The sequence below is a fragment of the Cynara cardunculus genome (genome assembly GCF_001531365.2).
Source record: "Cynara cardunculus var. scolymus isolate 2C chromosome LG 12, CcrdV1, whole genome shotgun sequence".
Lineage (NCBI taxonomy): Eukaryota > Viridiplantae > Streptophyta > Magnoliopsida > Asterales > Asteraceae > Cynara > Cynara cardunculus.
In genome coordinates, this window is record NC_037539.1 from 3,040,634 (window position 1) to 3,057,121 (window position 16,488).

Consider the following 16,488-nt stretch of genomic DNA (forward strand, 5'->3'; position numbering starts at 1 on the left):
CATAGGGACTAAAACCATAGTTTACTCAAAAGGTTATATTGTAAATTAATAATTAGGTGGCGTTTGTTTTTTAAAAGGTGCCGAAGTCTGATTTCACTTCTGATTTTTAAGAGATAGTGCTGAAGTCTGAAATCTGAATCAGTCAGATTGTTTGTTTTGTAAACTGACAATATCTGAAGTCTGAAATATGAATAAATAGTTTGTTTTTGTAACCATTGAAACATATCAATATGTATAATTTCTGATTTCTCTTCTGTTTGTGTTCCCAAGATTCCCTTAATTCTTCCTCCTCCTCCAGATCAAGCATTCCATCCTCAATCTCCACCCTCCTCCCACCACCACTCCTTCTCTAAAATCCAACGTCAAAATCCACCTCCAAAATCAAAGCAAATATCCATCATGATGAAAACTACAGTGACGAAAACTACAGGGACAAAAATACCTTGATTCACGAGGATAAAAGGTGCACAACTATTGTTTTGCACAGGAACAAAAACACAGTAGCAAAAACCCACAGGGAAGAAAAACCTCTTGATTTGGATCTGATTTGGTTCGATTTGAAGCCACCAGAGGCGATGGAGGGTGAACTCGATCGATTAAGACGATGAGGAGGGTGAAGTCGATCGAATGATGAAGTAGAAATAGGTTCTCTAGATAATTTTCAGGATTAGAGGAAAATAAGTGGCTAGGCTATCATTTAATTTTTAAGAGGAAAATAAATGATAAGTGGCTCTGAAAGAAAAAGAAAAACAAACGGTCTGAATTTTCTTATGTCTGACCGAATCAGACATAAGTGGTAAAATAAGAGCTTTTTAAAAAAACAAAACCACCTTAGTAAAAAATCTGTAAACCACAAAAACTGACAATAAATTGTAAATCATAAAGACAAAAATAATAAGAAATTACAAATTACAAGGACGAAAACTGCAGTTTTTAAAACATAGAAACGAAAATCACAATTAACAAACCATAGGGACTAAAAACGTAATTTACTCTCGAAAAAATAAGTACTTGCTTTAAACGACAACGTTTGCGCTATTTACCTCTTGAACCATGTCATCATCTTGTAGAAAGGAGACTTTCTGCTTGGTATAGAACCAGACAAGCAGCAGAAGAGATAACAAAAGTTTTTCGGTGGCGGGAAACATTTGTCTCTCGTTAGAAGAAAAATGCTTAGAATCTCCGGAAAAGGCGGTGGTATTGGCCAGATTCTCACCGCCGTCGCCGCTGCTTTATTACTCCGCCTGTTCTCCGGCCCCGGACCGGCGTACTTGCCGGAGAATGAGACCCAAGAGGAAGAAGGTGAGGATGTAACTTCCGATTCTGAAGCTTCGGTGTCTGATAAAGTTTATCCTGTGACAATCCGGTGGACGAACATCACGTGCTCTCTCTCCGATAAAGCTTCAAAATCGGTTAGTTTATGCTTCTATAGACTGCATGTTGGAAGCGTAATTCAGGAATCTATATAACTGAACTAAATTATGTTTTAGCGAAAAGCGTTTTAGAATGATGCCATTTCTCCCAACCCTTAATTAGCGAAATAGCGGATTAGCCATGAGTTTTCTCTGCGAGCTTGTGTCATGGAATTTTGGTTTTTATTAAATTTTCGCTAATTAAGTTGCAATTATACTGGAATATGTTCAGCTATAGCTGCTTTATGTGGGAAATTAGGTGAACTGTGTTTTGGGTACCTCAAGGATCTTTTGGGTACCTGGCACTTATGGTATTCGAATCCCATTTGGGCATGTCGGGCTTGACATGGGACATGACCATGACAAGAACTCACTGTCCCACGTTTGGTGCGACACGGAACATGGACAAGAACTTAGACAAGGTGAGACAGCGTTGGAAAAAAAAGAAGTTTTTTCTTGTTCCAAAAAAGCATTACTAATTAACCTCGATTGATATATAAACTTAACATGGTATTTGTTTTAGTGGTCACCGCTGCTAGTTGCAGCCTCAGCCACCATCGGTAGCCACCGTCAGCGACCTCCCCATCCTCCACAACCACCATCGACCACCGACCACTAACTACCACCGACTATCACCACCTCCACAACCACCTACCACCACTGTTGGCCACCTCCACTTTCTCTTCTACTACAACAACCTCCTCCAATACCTCCACAACCATTGTCTTCCATTGACCACCGTTGGCCATCTCTAGCTTCTCTTCTGCTACAACCTCCACCACCACCTCCACAACTATCGTCGGCCACCGATCAATACTGTTCATTGCCACCACCATGGGCCACCTTGCCTCCACCATCGGCTACCACTACCACTTCCCACCACCGCCAGCGGCTACCACTACCACCGTCGGCCACCACTACCACTACCAACCATATTCATGTCCTCCACAACCACAACCTTCCATATCCACCACCACTATCGTCGGCCACCACCACTGTCCACCATCACACCTACCTTCACCACATAGGCCACAACTACCTCGTCCATCACTGTCGACCGCCACCATCACCATCTTCACGTCCTCCACAACCACTATCGTTCTCCAATTACCAATGCTTCTACCTTCACAACCATTGTTGTTGCAACAATCTTTACCGTGCCTTTACCAATTGATAAGGATCTTCCAAACCGAATAAAACATACTTTCTCATTTGTATGGATCGGGTTTTATCAAAATACCATCAATTATATAAAAAAGTTTTTAATTTGGTACTTTTTTATTTATGTATATGAAAATTGTGTAAAAATGTTTATAAATTAAATTATTTACTTTATTTGTGTTAATTATAACTATTATATGATATATAAAATCATAAAATAATATTTGGGGGCAACTTATCTAGTTTTGTCCTGTTCAGTCCTAGTCGTACCAAACACCAGACAGACACTTGTTCTGTCCAGGCCAGTCCTGTCCACTCCTACCCATTTGTCCTGTCTGCATATCAAACGCTACCTTAGGAGCCACCTCCGTTGGCCAGAGGCCTAAAGTTTGTTTCTTTTATGCAAAGGGGAGCTTTGTAAATTGTAATGCTCCTTAGTTGGGTCAAGTGCCAGAGACCACTGTAAAAAGATGGTAGTTAAATAAATTAGGTTCTTGGAGTTCTCTGTCTAAACCAAAGTCTGATCATACAGGGTGCGTTTGGTACACTGGACAGGACATAACAAGCATCCCTGTTCCACATTTGACAGGACTTTTATGTGGAACAGGGACAAAGTAGAACAGGTTGTTCCATCCCTACCCCATGGAACAAGGTGGAACAAGGTGAAACAGACTTATATTTTACCAATATAATCTCAAAATAAAACTTAATTCTCATCTAAAATATCAAATATGTCTCCTTTTTACATTTTATTCATTCTTTAAATTTTATTTATTGTATTTTATGCTTGTTAAACTTTCATTTTACAGTCCTGAAAATATTATTTTTATACGGTCTCTATATTTTTATTAATTTATGTAATTTATTATATATTAATAATAAAAAATAATGTAGAAAAGGGATGAAAAACTACATGAACCTTTTATTTTGGTGTCATTTTAATTGTTTTGACGAACACTGTCTAATGATATATTTTGTTATAAAAAACAATTATTTTATTATTTAATAAATTATATAAATTAATTAAAATATATAAACAACTCATTAAGGGTAAATTGGTCATCTTACTTGTTTTGTTATGTCCAATTTTGTCTTACCTAACGCTGAACAGTTGTCCTGTCCTATTGTGTCTTGTCCTATCCTGTCTGGACACCAAACGCACCCATAAGTAATGAAATTGCAACATAGGGGTTGGAGCAGGTATTTTCGACAAAAATGTAGTATTTCACACATAATTCTAGTCCCTTCAGAGATATTAGTAGTTTGTTGATTTATAAAAAAAAAGGATTCCACACCTTGATGTTTGGACTTCTATAAGTCTTTTTACTCATTTAAAAGCCTAGGCTAGTAGGCAAGGGCCTACCAAGTCATTCTGCTCTTTGATTTGTGCTTGTAAACCAGATGATTTTTTAAGCATCCTTAAATGTTTCTAGGAGTGAATATGGGTTGAGTAATCTGTGATTGCCTATTTGTATCATGTAAAACAACAATATCCTCTTGTCACCTTCTGATCTGCCCCCTTGACAATTTTGGTTTGCAGCACCTTTTAGCTTCACCTTAATTTTGTAGGTGCGGTTCTTGCTTAAGAATGTGTGTGGAGAGGCAAGACCTGGAAGACTGCTTGCAATAATGGGTCCATCAGGATCAGGGAAGACAACCCTCCTCAACGTACTGGCAGGTCAGACTGCGGCATCACCTCGGTTGCACCTATCAGGCCTCTTGGAAGTTAATGGACAATCAATGTCAAATAAGTCCTTCAAGTAAGTTTAGCTTCCATTAAGCTAATATTTGCTTCTGAAAGTTGTAGTTTTTTTTATTGATGATTCCTACTTGATGAAATCTGCATGACAACTTGTGGCAATGCCACATTACTGCCATCACAGATTTGCTTATGTCAGACAAGAGGACCTTTTCTTCTCACAGTTGACAGTTCGAGAGACCTTGTCTCTTGCAGCTGAACTCCAGCTGAAGGAAATATCTTCAAAGGAAGATAGAGAGGAATATATAAACAATCTCTTGTTCAAACTAGGCTTGGTGAGTTTGGCTACTTTCTTCACTTTTTATCTGCTAAAGTAGATCAAGAAATATATTAAATAAATAAAGATGATAATTTAACATCATTTGCTATTTCTTATGTTGTTTGCCTTTGGTTTGTTCGACTGGAACACTTGGCCTTTTCTTCTGTCCCAGTTCTTGATAATGTTGTTATGCATAAGATGGTTACTGCCTACAGTAGCTTTCTCCTTTTTTGCTATGCATACAGATCTTGGTTCATATATTCATGAATTTATCTTCGATTCTTTAGAATAGTCGTCGGGATACTGGGGCCTGGGGGGTCATTTGTATATACTTTAAGACACAAGGAAAAGGAACACTTGCTGGGGTTTAGTTTTCTTATGCTGTCTGCTTTTACATTTTTGCATGAAAAGGTCAGTTGTGCGGATACCCGGGTTGGGGATGCAAAGGTGCGCGGAGTAAGCGGAGGTGAGAAGAAACGGTTATCAATGGCTTGTGAACTCATTGCTAGTCCATCGGTAATATTTGCTGATGAACCAACAACTGGTATGCATCCTTTTCCATCTAGCATGTCTCTTAACAAGTTTTATTAAGATGGCTTATACAAAGCCGTGGTGTACTGATTTGTGCTGAGTTGTTAAAACAGTAGTAATGTTAAGGATGTGTACCCATTTCCATGAGCAGCAAGTGCGATCCTGTTTAACATTTTAAAAGCAAAGTCATTCATCGTTTGAAATTTACAAGAGTTCATACGCATGTATTAATTAGTGCAATGAATTAGCTGGGATGTACATTAGCATACTTGCAAGGAAACATGGCAAAGAAATCTCTTCCTGATAAGTTCAAATGATGGAAATTCTAAGAACTAGGCAATAACACATCAGATCACTTGCTCCGTTAAGTTGAGCATGCAGTAGATGCTTTCTTAATTACGCCATGTACTCATACATCATTATTCGAGTTTCTGTAGATTGATTAACTTCAAAAAGGGTAATTGGTGCACCAAGCTCCTTGGCTATATGAGGTTTGGGGAGGGAAGTTCTTTTTTGCACTGTTTTCCTCATTTTCTAAAGAATTCAACTCCAAGACTTGAACCCGTGGTCTTCTGGTCACAGAGGTGCAAGCTTACTGTTTGATGCATGGCTGACCCTCTTAACATCTCTCTCAAAACTTGAAATAGAAGAGAAGTGTAGTTGGGTTAGAACTATGAGCCACCCAATTTATCATGACTTGCATACAGTTATATATGAACATGTAAAATATCTTCCCAGTGTATGGCTTTAAACTCGATTGTTAGCTATGGGGTTCCTTATACATGTATACGTATTTGATGATAAATAGTGTTTAGAGCCTCAAGGCAGAGCCAGCAGTCCCTCTCGCAATAGTACTGTCTTTTCTATCTATAAGAATCTCTATAACAATCACAATGACGTGGAAGTAGCATAACAATGCACCACTGCAGTGAAATGCTGAAAAGCAATTGTATACCAGCATTACTATCAACAACATTCTTGATGTACTGTGTAGAAGAGAACCAAAAGCTTTTATTTGTAGTGCTGAATGAGTTGATCATCCACTCTGGTATCTTATTAAGATGTCATGAATGGAACTGGATAATTTTCTCTTTCAACTGGGAACTGCTTACCTTTGGTCTTTTATGTTGTTCATCATTTTGTGGCCTTACTCTATACATGAAAGAGTGAACAAGACCAACTGTAGTATCCATCGAGGTTTAAAAGAAAAATTAGCTCCTTGAGTGCAAACATATTGTGGAAAAAACAAGTGCTTAGTTTGTAAGCTATTCTGGAACATGCTTTACTTCAATTGAATTGGGCATCAAATTGATTTCTGATTTCCTTCTATTAGAAGGCAGAAGTGTTGACATTTTCTTGCCAAAATGACAAAGAGAAAGAAATGCTACAGGGTAAGTCTGGAATCAAGGGTTGGATTTTAGTCATTTTGCATTTTGTACTTTCGATGTTGACATATGATCGGCTTGGTGGGTATGAAGGCAAACTATGGGTTTCGGAAACAAAGTTGTTTAGTTTTAATCAACCATTTCATTTTCAACAAGCTAATTTTCACCCACAAAAGGCACTCTGACCTCTTCCTTTCAGCAGACAACAATAACAATAACGACAATAATAACAATAGTGCTGAAAAGAGAATCACATAGATGTTCAATAATCTCAAGAATTGTACAATTTAAGTTGGTCATTCTTTCAGGACTAGATGCATTTCAAGCAGAGAAAGTGATGGAAACTCTTCGACAGCTTGCGCAGGATGGACACACCGTAATATGCTCAATACACCAACCGAGAGGTTCAGTGTATGCAAAGTTCGATGACATTGTGTTGCTGACAGAGGGTGAACTTGTTTATGCTGGCCCTGCACGCGATGAAATACTTACTTACTTCTCGAAATTTGGGTTGTTAACTAAACTGAAATCTTATACTTTATTTGGTGATTGATATATTTGTCACTAGCTTGATTTCAACCTTTCTCAATGTCCTTTGTCCTTGCATTTTATTATGTTACGAGCTCTTTTGCTTTTTTTTCTTGTTTGGGTGTGGGGTTGACAGGACTGGGAAGACAACTATGTGTCTACCTTCTTTGGTTGCTTCATTATGAAGCGGGCCTGGGATTTTCCCTTATACAACACATTTAGATACTGATAAAATTAGCTTTTCTGTTTTTATCTATCTGAAAGTTATTTGATAAAAAGAGTTCATTCATAGATACCTCTCATAATATGCTTCAAGTTAGAATACATGTCATAGAGGCATCTACAAAGTAATCCGTCAAAATATGTTGCTTGGGTGTTATCTTATCCAAAGATCCATTCTGGTAAAAGATTATTAAATACTTACAACATTGTATTTCAAATTTTAATCTCTTTCTATCATATGGTTGCATTAGGTTGACATTTTCACTTTCTTCTGCTATAACTTGTAACTTCAACAATATCCTGTTATTGGTAAAATTACAAACTGATAATTGGTTAGTTTAACAGGTATATTTGCCCAGATCATGTTAACCCTGCTGAGTTTCTAGCTGATTTAATATCAATCGACTACAGTTCATCTGAAAGTGTTGGGTCTTCCCGGAAAAGGATTGATAGCCTTGTTGAGTCATTTTCCCAACAGAATTCATCAACCTTTTATGCCACAACACTCACTAAAAGTGTCGTCTTGAAGCATAAGACTATCTTAAAAAAGAAGGCTGCAGGCAAAGGGATTAGTGGTTGGTGGAGGCAATTTTCATTGCTCCTTAAACGTGCATGGATGCAGGTGACTCTTATCATGATATGCAATTGTTGTTGCTCCTTCCTGTATTTCTCATGATATCATGTCTCACTATTTTCATGATAGCATTTCATGGTATTTGGATTTCTTCTGGGGCTGCATTTGTTTGGAACATTTCCTGATTGGGTGTGTCGTAGAGTTCTCTTCTATTACCCAATGCACTAGAATTATGGCACATTGATAGATAAATATGGTCAGAAAAAGAAGATATTTTCACAGATCTTAAACCACAATAAAGGCAAGTGACTGAAAATGCTGATTTTGACCTTGCATTCCCAATGCAAGTTTAAGGCGAGTTAAATTAATTATCCTAGCACATCCTATTGTCTGGTTTCCACGTCATTTAGTTGTCTTCTTAGCCAACTAATGGACGTTAATTTGCCTCAGGCAGGCAGCAGGTCATCCATGCCAGAACTTATTTGTTATAGTGAAAGAAGTATTGGTTGATACTCTCTGAACATTTAGGAACTTGAAAGATTTTGCACATCCCCCCAGACCCTACTTTCGAGTGGGAACCTGAAACATTTTCCACATGTCTAGTTTTCAGGGGAAGTTATTTGTTGAGTGGATATGTTTATTGAGTTATATATTCTGTCATCTGACTGACATTGGTGGAAAACTAACCAGGCTTCCCGTGATGGGCCAACAAATATAGTCCGGACAAGGATGTCAATTGCATCAGCTTTAATTTTTGGCTCAGTATTTTGGAGGATGGGAAGGTCTCAGACATCAATACAGGATAGAATGGGCTTGCTTCAGGTATGTCCATGGTCACTTTGGTAGATATTCTTTCCCATGTATGAATAGTTTTGGTGTGAATGAATATCTTTCAGTTTTATTTATCTAAATATAATGTTATTTAGCCCGACTACAAGGGATAGTAAGCCTCACCCACTTTATATCTATAACTTGTGGCTTTTTTTTTATTTGAGTTGAAGTAACATCTGACCAATTCCCCAGCAATACATGAATCTACTTGCAAAAGATTCAATAGGAAATATAAAGGTAAGAAGAAAGGACGATTTAGTATATATTTGGATCTGATTGCAGAATATTGGCAGTGTTTTGGGAGGATTGCTTGAACTTGATTTGGGTTAGCAAATGAAACCATAGATGTAATTTCTGAAGAGTGATGACCAAAATTGACAGGCCTTCGTGTGTTAGACGTCTCTTTCTATATCAGGATAATTCATGGTGGCCAATATGGAGAAAAGGTACACATGCAAACCAAATTGGCACTTCATCCAATAAGTTTTTATCATCAAGGTGTATCAACTATCAAGTACTCATAAAGTCAGTTGTGCTACCTTTCTCTCATAAGAATTTACCTGTAGCACCATGTTTTATAATTGATACTCATAACTCTACTAGGTAATCACAATTTCTGTTGGGTTCATTTAAGCCTACTTATAAAGACTTATAGATGTTGGTGGGCATTTGTACCAGATCTATAGTGTAGATTCCTAGCGTTTTTGTGAGGCTAAGGGGCCGTTTACCCAAATGCTTACTCGGTAAGCGCTTATTAACAGGAGTCAACAGTATAATTTATTTAGATGCGTAAGATTTTAGTACATCAAAGCTTATCGAATGCTAGGTAAGCGCTTACCTGGGTAAGAGTCGTCATCCTCACTTACCGGGTAAGACTCCATCATTCTCATCGCTCTTACCCGGTAAGATTCTTGGCCCTTCTCATATAATCCGATGAGGAAATTTATGCGTTAAGTACTTATCAAGTAAGTGTTTAGTAAACGGCCCCTAAATGTCTATGCTTCTCTTGAGCAGCCTATTTCATCCTCATCACTCCCCAAAAGTGGCAGTGGCACCTGTGCAGACAAGCCAGAGTCTGAAGTTTTTTGGCCCATTTCCTGTAGCTTTAAACCATTTAATAGGGTAGTCATGTTTGATTCAATATTTGATTAGGGTTAAGTCAAGTGCCAAGGGAGAGCCGGCTGCCTCATGAAAGCAGACTGAATTTTTGTCCACTTTCGTGTTTTCTTTCAATTTTAATAATCAGTTGGTTCTAGAGGAATGAAGTCCTGACTAATAGTAGGATGCTATATTGGTGTAAGTTGGTGTATGTGAGATTCCAAGTTCTTAAAAATAATGCTAACATCCTTTTTAAGTAGAAGTAACATTTAGGCAGGTATTATTGGAGAGATCTGTGTTGAATGGCTCTTATCTTATTGATAGCTTTAAGAAGTTGTAGAAATGGTATCTTTGAATGTTTTTTTCCTGCTTCTTACCTAGGTTGCTGCTATAAACACTGCAATGGCTGCACTTACGAAGACTGTTGGCGTCTTCCCCAAGGAGCGTGCAATAGTAGACAGAGAGCGTGCAAAGGGTTCTTATATGCTAGGACCCTATTTGTTATCTAAGTTAATTGCCGAGGTCCCTGTTGGAGCTGCATTTCCTTTGTTGTTTGGCACTATACTTTATCCCATGGCACGTCTTCATCCAACTTTATCTAGGTAAGAATATGCATACATACATACATACATACATACATACATACATATATATATATACATGTATTTCAAGTTATATGGATTGATATAAATTGAATATTAATAAAGTTAAAAGTTTTCAATTAGCATGTTTTGAAGGCATGTACTCAGAAAGTTCAAAAAATTTCAGATTCGGGAAGTTCAGTGGAATTGTGACTGTGGAATCGTTTGCTGCATCTGCAATGGGTTTGACGGTCGGGGCAATGGTTCCAACCACTGAAGCTGCTTTGGCATTGGGGCCATCTCTCATGACAGTATTCATTGTATTTGGCGGATATTATGTCAACGCAGATAACACTCCAATCATCTTTCGCTGGATTCCACGTGCTTCTCTCATAAGATGGTTGAGTACATTTTTATGTTGCTGTATCAAAGATTCTTTCTAACAAAATGCTTTTTAGTACTTACAATATTCTCTTGTTTTTGTCTAAAGATCCTCTTTGATGACTTTAGGGCGTTCCAAGGGCTTTGCATAAATGAATTTGAAGGCCTTCAATTTGATCATCAAAATTCTTTTGATATACAATCTGGAGAACAGGTGAGTGTATCAAAGGATTTTTTACATGGCTTTAGTTAATTATCCTCAGAAATGAAGGATATTATCTTACATGAAGATTCTCATATTCCTGTAAGCTAGATAAACATTTTTGTGAGAATAAGGGGCTGTTTGGTTGGTTTTTCATTACGTCCGGTATAAATAGAGTTGTCTGTGTGGATTAACCTGTCTGTATTGATTGGGAAAGTTTTTGTTTGGGAGGGTTTTTTCCATAGATGGAAGGAACATGTTTTTGTTTGGCAGGTTTGGAAAAAAACTTGGCTTTCTATAATCTATATAAAGCTCCCTCTAGAAGCTTATTGACTAAGCCACTTTCTATACCATAAGCCACTACCATACATTCGCGTATAGTTAACGGGATAAGCTGTGAGTCCCGTTAAGCTCATTAAGCTGCTAACAAACAGGCCCTAAGCTGATCATGGATTCAGATGTACCATCTAGCTTTTAGGTTTTTAAGCCTAATGTTTTCTAGATTATAATTTTTCTAACTGCATATTGTCAAATTTGACTGGAAATTGATTGGTGCATTTAATTCTCCATGCCTGGGCTTGTGTCTGGCTGGTTTGCCTGCTGATATGGCTTAAGGTTATGCAAGGTTATCCATACAGGACTTAATTAAAAATTTGGTAAACAGCCCCTTAGTCGTAAAATCAAGAGCTTTTTGGTCAGCCAAGAGAGGGGTGCTGTTACATTCAGCCCTAATTTTTTATCTATGTACTTGATAAAACAGGCTGCATACTTGCCTTCATATAGCGATATTTGATCTAATAAACTACTCCCTCGGTCAAGTGTCCACTTTTAAAAGTGAGTGTGTACTTTCCAGTTCTACTCTTAATTATGGGATGGAGAAAATTTCTCCGTGGTAAAATTGTCATTTTAGTTAGTTAAAGAGTGTAATAATTACACATTTCTAAAACTGTACGTCTTTTTCATCGTGGACATTTACTTTGGGATGGAGTAATAAAACCAAAACTGACTTGTATCATATCTTGTGATGCAGGCTCTGGAGAGGCTTTCTTTCGGGGGTAGCAACATATCCGAGACTGTGATGGCTCAAAGTAGAATTCTCTTGTTTTGGTACTACACCACGTACCTCCTCCTAGAGAAGAACAAACCCCAATATCAACGGCTGGAACCACCACCACCACCACCAGCCGACCAAACAGAACCACAGTTAGAGCTCGATCAGCCGGTCGAAAGCGACGACTCCCAGGGGCAATCATTCGAGATCCTTGAGACTCCAACGGTTGACCAAGGTAAACCTGATCCTCCGCAGCTTGAATCTCCTGCTACTGCCCAACTTAATATGTTTGACCTTGGCGGTTTGTGATGTTATACTCGGGCATACCGAACTATTTTGTTTCATTGGTCTCATACAGGTGGTTCCATCTAGAGGATATGCATGCCCATGGTGGAAAAAAGCAAACCTATTACCTGTGTTCTAGGTAAACCTCAGTAGCAGTTCTAATAAAAACTCATCAGCTTAGAATGTAAAGAAATTTGGCTTTTTTAGCCCATCCTGGTTACTCGATCTTTAATTAAACCAGAATTCCGATACCGACTTGCATGTTTTCCATTCTTTTATCATTGTTTGTGTACTGCTATAACTTGTGTTCCGGTAGTCAACCAAACCAAACGAGCCCAGTATAGCTGATGTTTTCACGAACAAATCATTCACTTATCTTGTTGAGTTGTTTTCTTCTACTATGAAGCTTGAAGGGATGCATAAGGTTTGTAGGGTGCGTTTGGTACATTGAACATGACAGAATAGCACAACACTGAACTTGAGAGATGCACTTTGTTAACGTATCTATATACACATGCCGATGGAGCAAATTCACAACAAATTTTTAATTTTTGACTACGTACACCGCCATACGCTAAAAAAGTTTAATTAATGACGTCTTTCTTCTTTTGAGTGATACATACACAATTTTGTTTTGAAGTATATAATATTTATATACGGCAAATACAACAAATAAAATTCATACACCCTTCTCACCTATGGTGATGTTTGAACCCCTGACCTCCTAAGATGCTGAAGACTACGATACTGCTAGGCCATAGACCCCCTTTGGTATGCATACAGTGTCTTAATGGTACTAAAAGGACAATACAACATGATATGCATGTGATAGAACAAGAATATATACTATGACATTATTCTAAAAGAAAAAAGCTAAGAATAACTTTGAGAGTGTCTTTCTTTTGTTCCTTCAAAATTGGATCTTCAAAATCATGTGCTAGTTTCGGTTAAAATTAGGTTTTATGAAAATTCCTGTAGACTGTTATTTTAGTTATCTATAACTTATTGGATCTTTATGATGACTGTGGGATCAGTATAGTTTTATGATGACTGTGGGACTGGTACAGTTTTAAGAGGATAAGATGACAAATATTGTTTTATTGAGTTGTTGTGAATGGTTATAATTTTCACATTGGAATTATGGCATTGAAGGATGGTGGTTGAAACAGGGAGAGACCCGAACATCATATAATATAGATAAAAAATAATTACAAAAAGAATGGTTTTTTTTTTTTTTTATCGAAGTGTCTTCATGATTTTTCTGACGTTCAATATTGCTCGATGTGTTTTAAGTCTAATCCCACTGTTTCGAGTAATTTTTAAAGATTTTTGCTTGATTTCAAGAAAATTTTTAGTTTTTTTTATCGATTTCAAGAGTTCTTTTCTGGTTTTTTGGTTGATTACGAGGTACGGTTGCACTTTCTTGAATTTTTGAATATCATACGGCGACATCTTCTAAAACGATATGGTTACACATTTCATAAACGTAAAAATTTTAACCTTTCGACAGAGAGATAATACAGTGGCACGTGCCACCGTATGCTCTTCTATGGATCCGTCCATGGCTTCAAAACAGGATTGTTTCGACGATGTGTGTGGTGACGAGATAACGATTAATTGATATTATATATTATTGGATCAAACGAATGACAGATCCCGACCTTAGCTCAGTTGGTAGAGCGGAGGACTGTAGTGTGTTCCATGGCTATCCTTAGGTCGCTGGTTCGAATCCGGCAGGTCGGACTTTTTTAAAATTCTTTTTCCATCCCTGTAGTTTGTCAAAAGCTTCAATTTTCGTCCTTGTGGTTTCAACATTGCGGTTTTCGACTTTATGGTTTCAAAATTTCGATTTTCATCCATGCAATTTATAATTGGTTACAATTTCGTCCCCAAGCCTAACACCTACCTTTAAGTGGGAAGGAGGGACTACAACAATAAAACATTGTCAACCATAATGATGAAAATCGTAATTTCAAAAACATAGGAATGAAAATAGTAATTTTTAAACAAACCATAAGGACGAAAAATGCAATTTACTCAAAAAACTAACGGATCCGATATTAATAAAATAAAATAATTAACGAGTAATGAGTATACAAACAAACAGCGTTTATGTATAGCCATTCGATTATGAAACGTTAAGAGAAATTGTTGAGCTAATTGCTCGATAAATCCTATTATTAGCATTCAATATGTAGAACGTTAGATCAGGTCAAAATCGTACCAAAATTTAGAAATCCCGAGTTCAGTTTTTTCACTTGTCCTAACAGGAACGTGGGTTTTTTTCCAGTACATCACATTCATGCATCTGCGACTCTCGTGACGGTATTGTTAACTTTAAAAGATGTTCTATTTGCTCATAATCTCGTTTGATATCGGAAAAGGTCGTTTTTATTTCTTGTTTAACTTTCATGCACAAATCATCTTCCTTTTCTTTTACGTTTGGTCAATATCTCAAAGGATTTCGAACAGAAAAACGACAAATAATAACCATCAAACGGTGTAAAATATTTGGCATTGAATGAGTACCCAAAACTTCACGAGTACTTTTGTGCATGTGACTTTGGATCTACGAATATAACTATATTGAGTTGTTTACTAAAAAAATATACATGATTTGGTTTTCTTTTTAAGTAACCATACATATTACCTACCGACCCATATGTATTAGTTCCTTACAATTTAATATTTTATGAACCATCTTCAAATTACAAACAGGGGTGGGTTCACGTAAGACCAACTTGTTTTCGTGAGACTATTTTTTTACATTTGAAACTTCATAACGTTTTGCTGTGAAGTTTTAAGTGTAAAAAAAATAGTTTCACGGGTTTCATGAAAATATACTGGTCTCATATGAACCCAACCCATTACAAACATCCATGCTTTAAACTGAAACAAATATATATATCGAATAATTGTTTTATAAACAAAAATATTTTTATAAAAAAATTAGGTTATGTGAAAGGGAAAACTCATTTTGGCATGGATTATTATTTTAATTTTAATTAATTAAATAATTGTTTGATAGAGATTGGTTAAATAAAACAAATGGTGTTTTTAATGTGTCTTTTTGGTTGAGATTCTCTAGCTTTCTAAAAAATCACATTTATTTTTAAAAAATGTATTTAAGATATTAAAAACATTTAAATTATTATGAAAAACTTAATAAAAACCCTTTTATTATCAGAATTTTATGGACATAAAGTTTATGTAAAATACGTGATTTGAAAAAATTAATTATAATATGATAAATTATAATTAATTATACTAGAAGGGTACTCACGCGATGCAGGAAGATACATCTTGATTTTAATATTTATTTTATTCTTTATCTCAATCGATGTTATAATATGGTCTTATGTGATTTTGAAAAAACGATGATGTTTTTATTTTTGAATAAAATATAAACTTGAATATATCATAAAAATTTGACAAATATATATCGATATTAGTGTCAAATTAACTATTTAAAATTCTTATTTTTTGTGTAAATTTTTAATTCAATTTTTCTATTATAATTTAATGTAGGTTCAATGACAAAGTAATTTATATTTGGTTTAATAATATAATTTTCTTATAAAGATAATAATCAATTATTTTGTTAGAACTCAATAATTATCCTAATTATATTTTAGATTTTTTATATTTTAAAATGAGATGTTTATCATTTATTTGATTATGTTTATCTGCAGTTAGTTATACGAATGTTAACATGGAGCTTTAATAAGTTGTACTTATGCATAATTTACTTGCAATCTTAAATTTTAAGTAATATACATCAATATGTAGTATTTCATGTATAAAAATTGGTTTTTAAGAATTTTTGTTAAATATTTTATAATATAATATAGATATATAATAAATTAAAATTAATTTAACTTTACATTAATTATAAATATGATAAATAAAAATTAATATTAAATTTAATTATAAAAATAAATTTAATAGGTGGTGAACCTGCACCTGCTACACACACCCCTCGTCCCTGACTCCATAAATTAAAAAAGTTGTAGCTAATCTTCTTAATAAACTAACCATCTTTGCTTCTAGTTGCATGTGGGTCTAGAAAAAAACTAAGGGTTGTTTTACAATTGTTGAATAGTTTGATGTAAAATGATTAATTGATTAGAATGATTAAAATATTTTTATAATATAATGCAAAATGAAATATAACTGTCTGGTAATTATTCAAAATGAAATTAGAGTGTTGAATGATACGAGAGACTCA

The 16,488-nt window shown here is 35.8% G+C and overlaps 1 protein-coding gene and 1 non-coding gene across 3 annotated transcripts; both read left to right on the forward strand.

Annotated features, from left to right (window-relative positions):
- Positions 1 to 1,113: 1,113 nt before the first annotated feature.
- On the forward strand, positions 1,114 to 12,515 carry LOC112523140 (ABC transporter G family member 7). 2 transcript variants are annotated; one of them, XM_025132612.1, is made up of 12 exons: positions 1,114 to 1,412; positions 4,143 to 4,333; positions 4,457 to 4,607; positions 5,003 to 5,135; positions 6,816 to 7,017; positions 7,603 to 7,879; positions 8,522 to 8,653; positions 10,142 to 10,362; positions 10,529 to 10,741; positions 10,852 to 10,936; positions 11,955 to 12,210; positions 12,334 to 12,515. In XM_025132612.1, exons 1-12 carry the CDS (start codon positions 1,170 to 1,172, stop codon positions 12,345 to 12,347), a joined length of 2,118 nt encoding a protein of 705 aa, XP_024988380.1. In that variant the 5' UTR covers positions 1,114 to 1,169; the 3' UTR covers positions 12,348 to 12,515. The 2 variants fall into 2 exon arrangements, with proteins under 2 accessions (XP_024988380.1, XP_024988379.1); XM_025132611.1 differs by having other exon boundaries at positions 11,955 to 12,515.
- Positions 12,516 to 13,916: 1,401 nt separating this feature from the next.
- Positions 13,917 to 14,003, forward strand: TRNAY-GUA. The gene is given in 2 exon segments: positions 13,917 to 13,953; positions 13,968 to 14,003. It is a non-coding gene; the product is annotated as a tRNA-Tyr (tRNA).
- Positions 14,004 to 16,488: the final 2,485 nt, after the last annotated feature.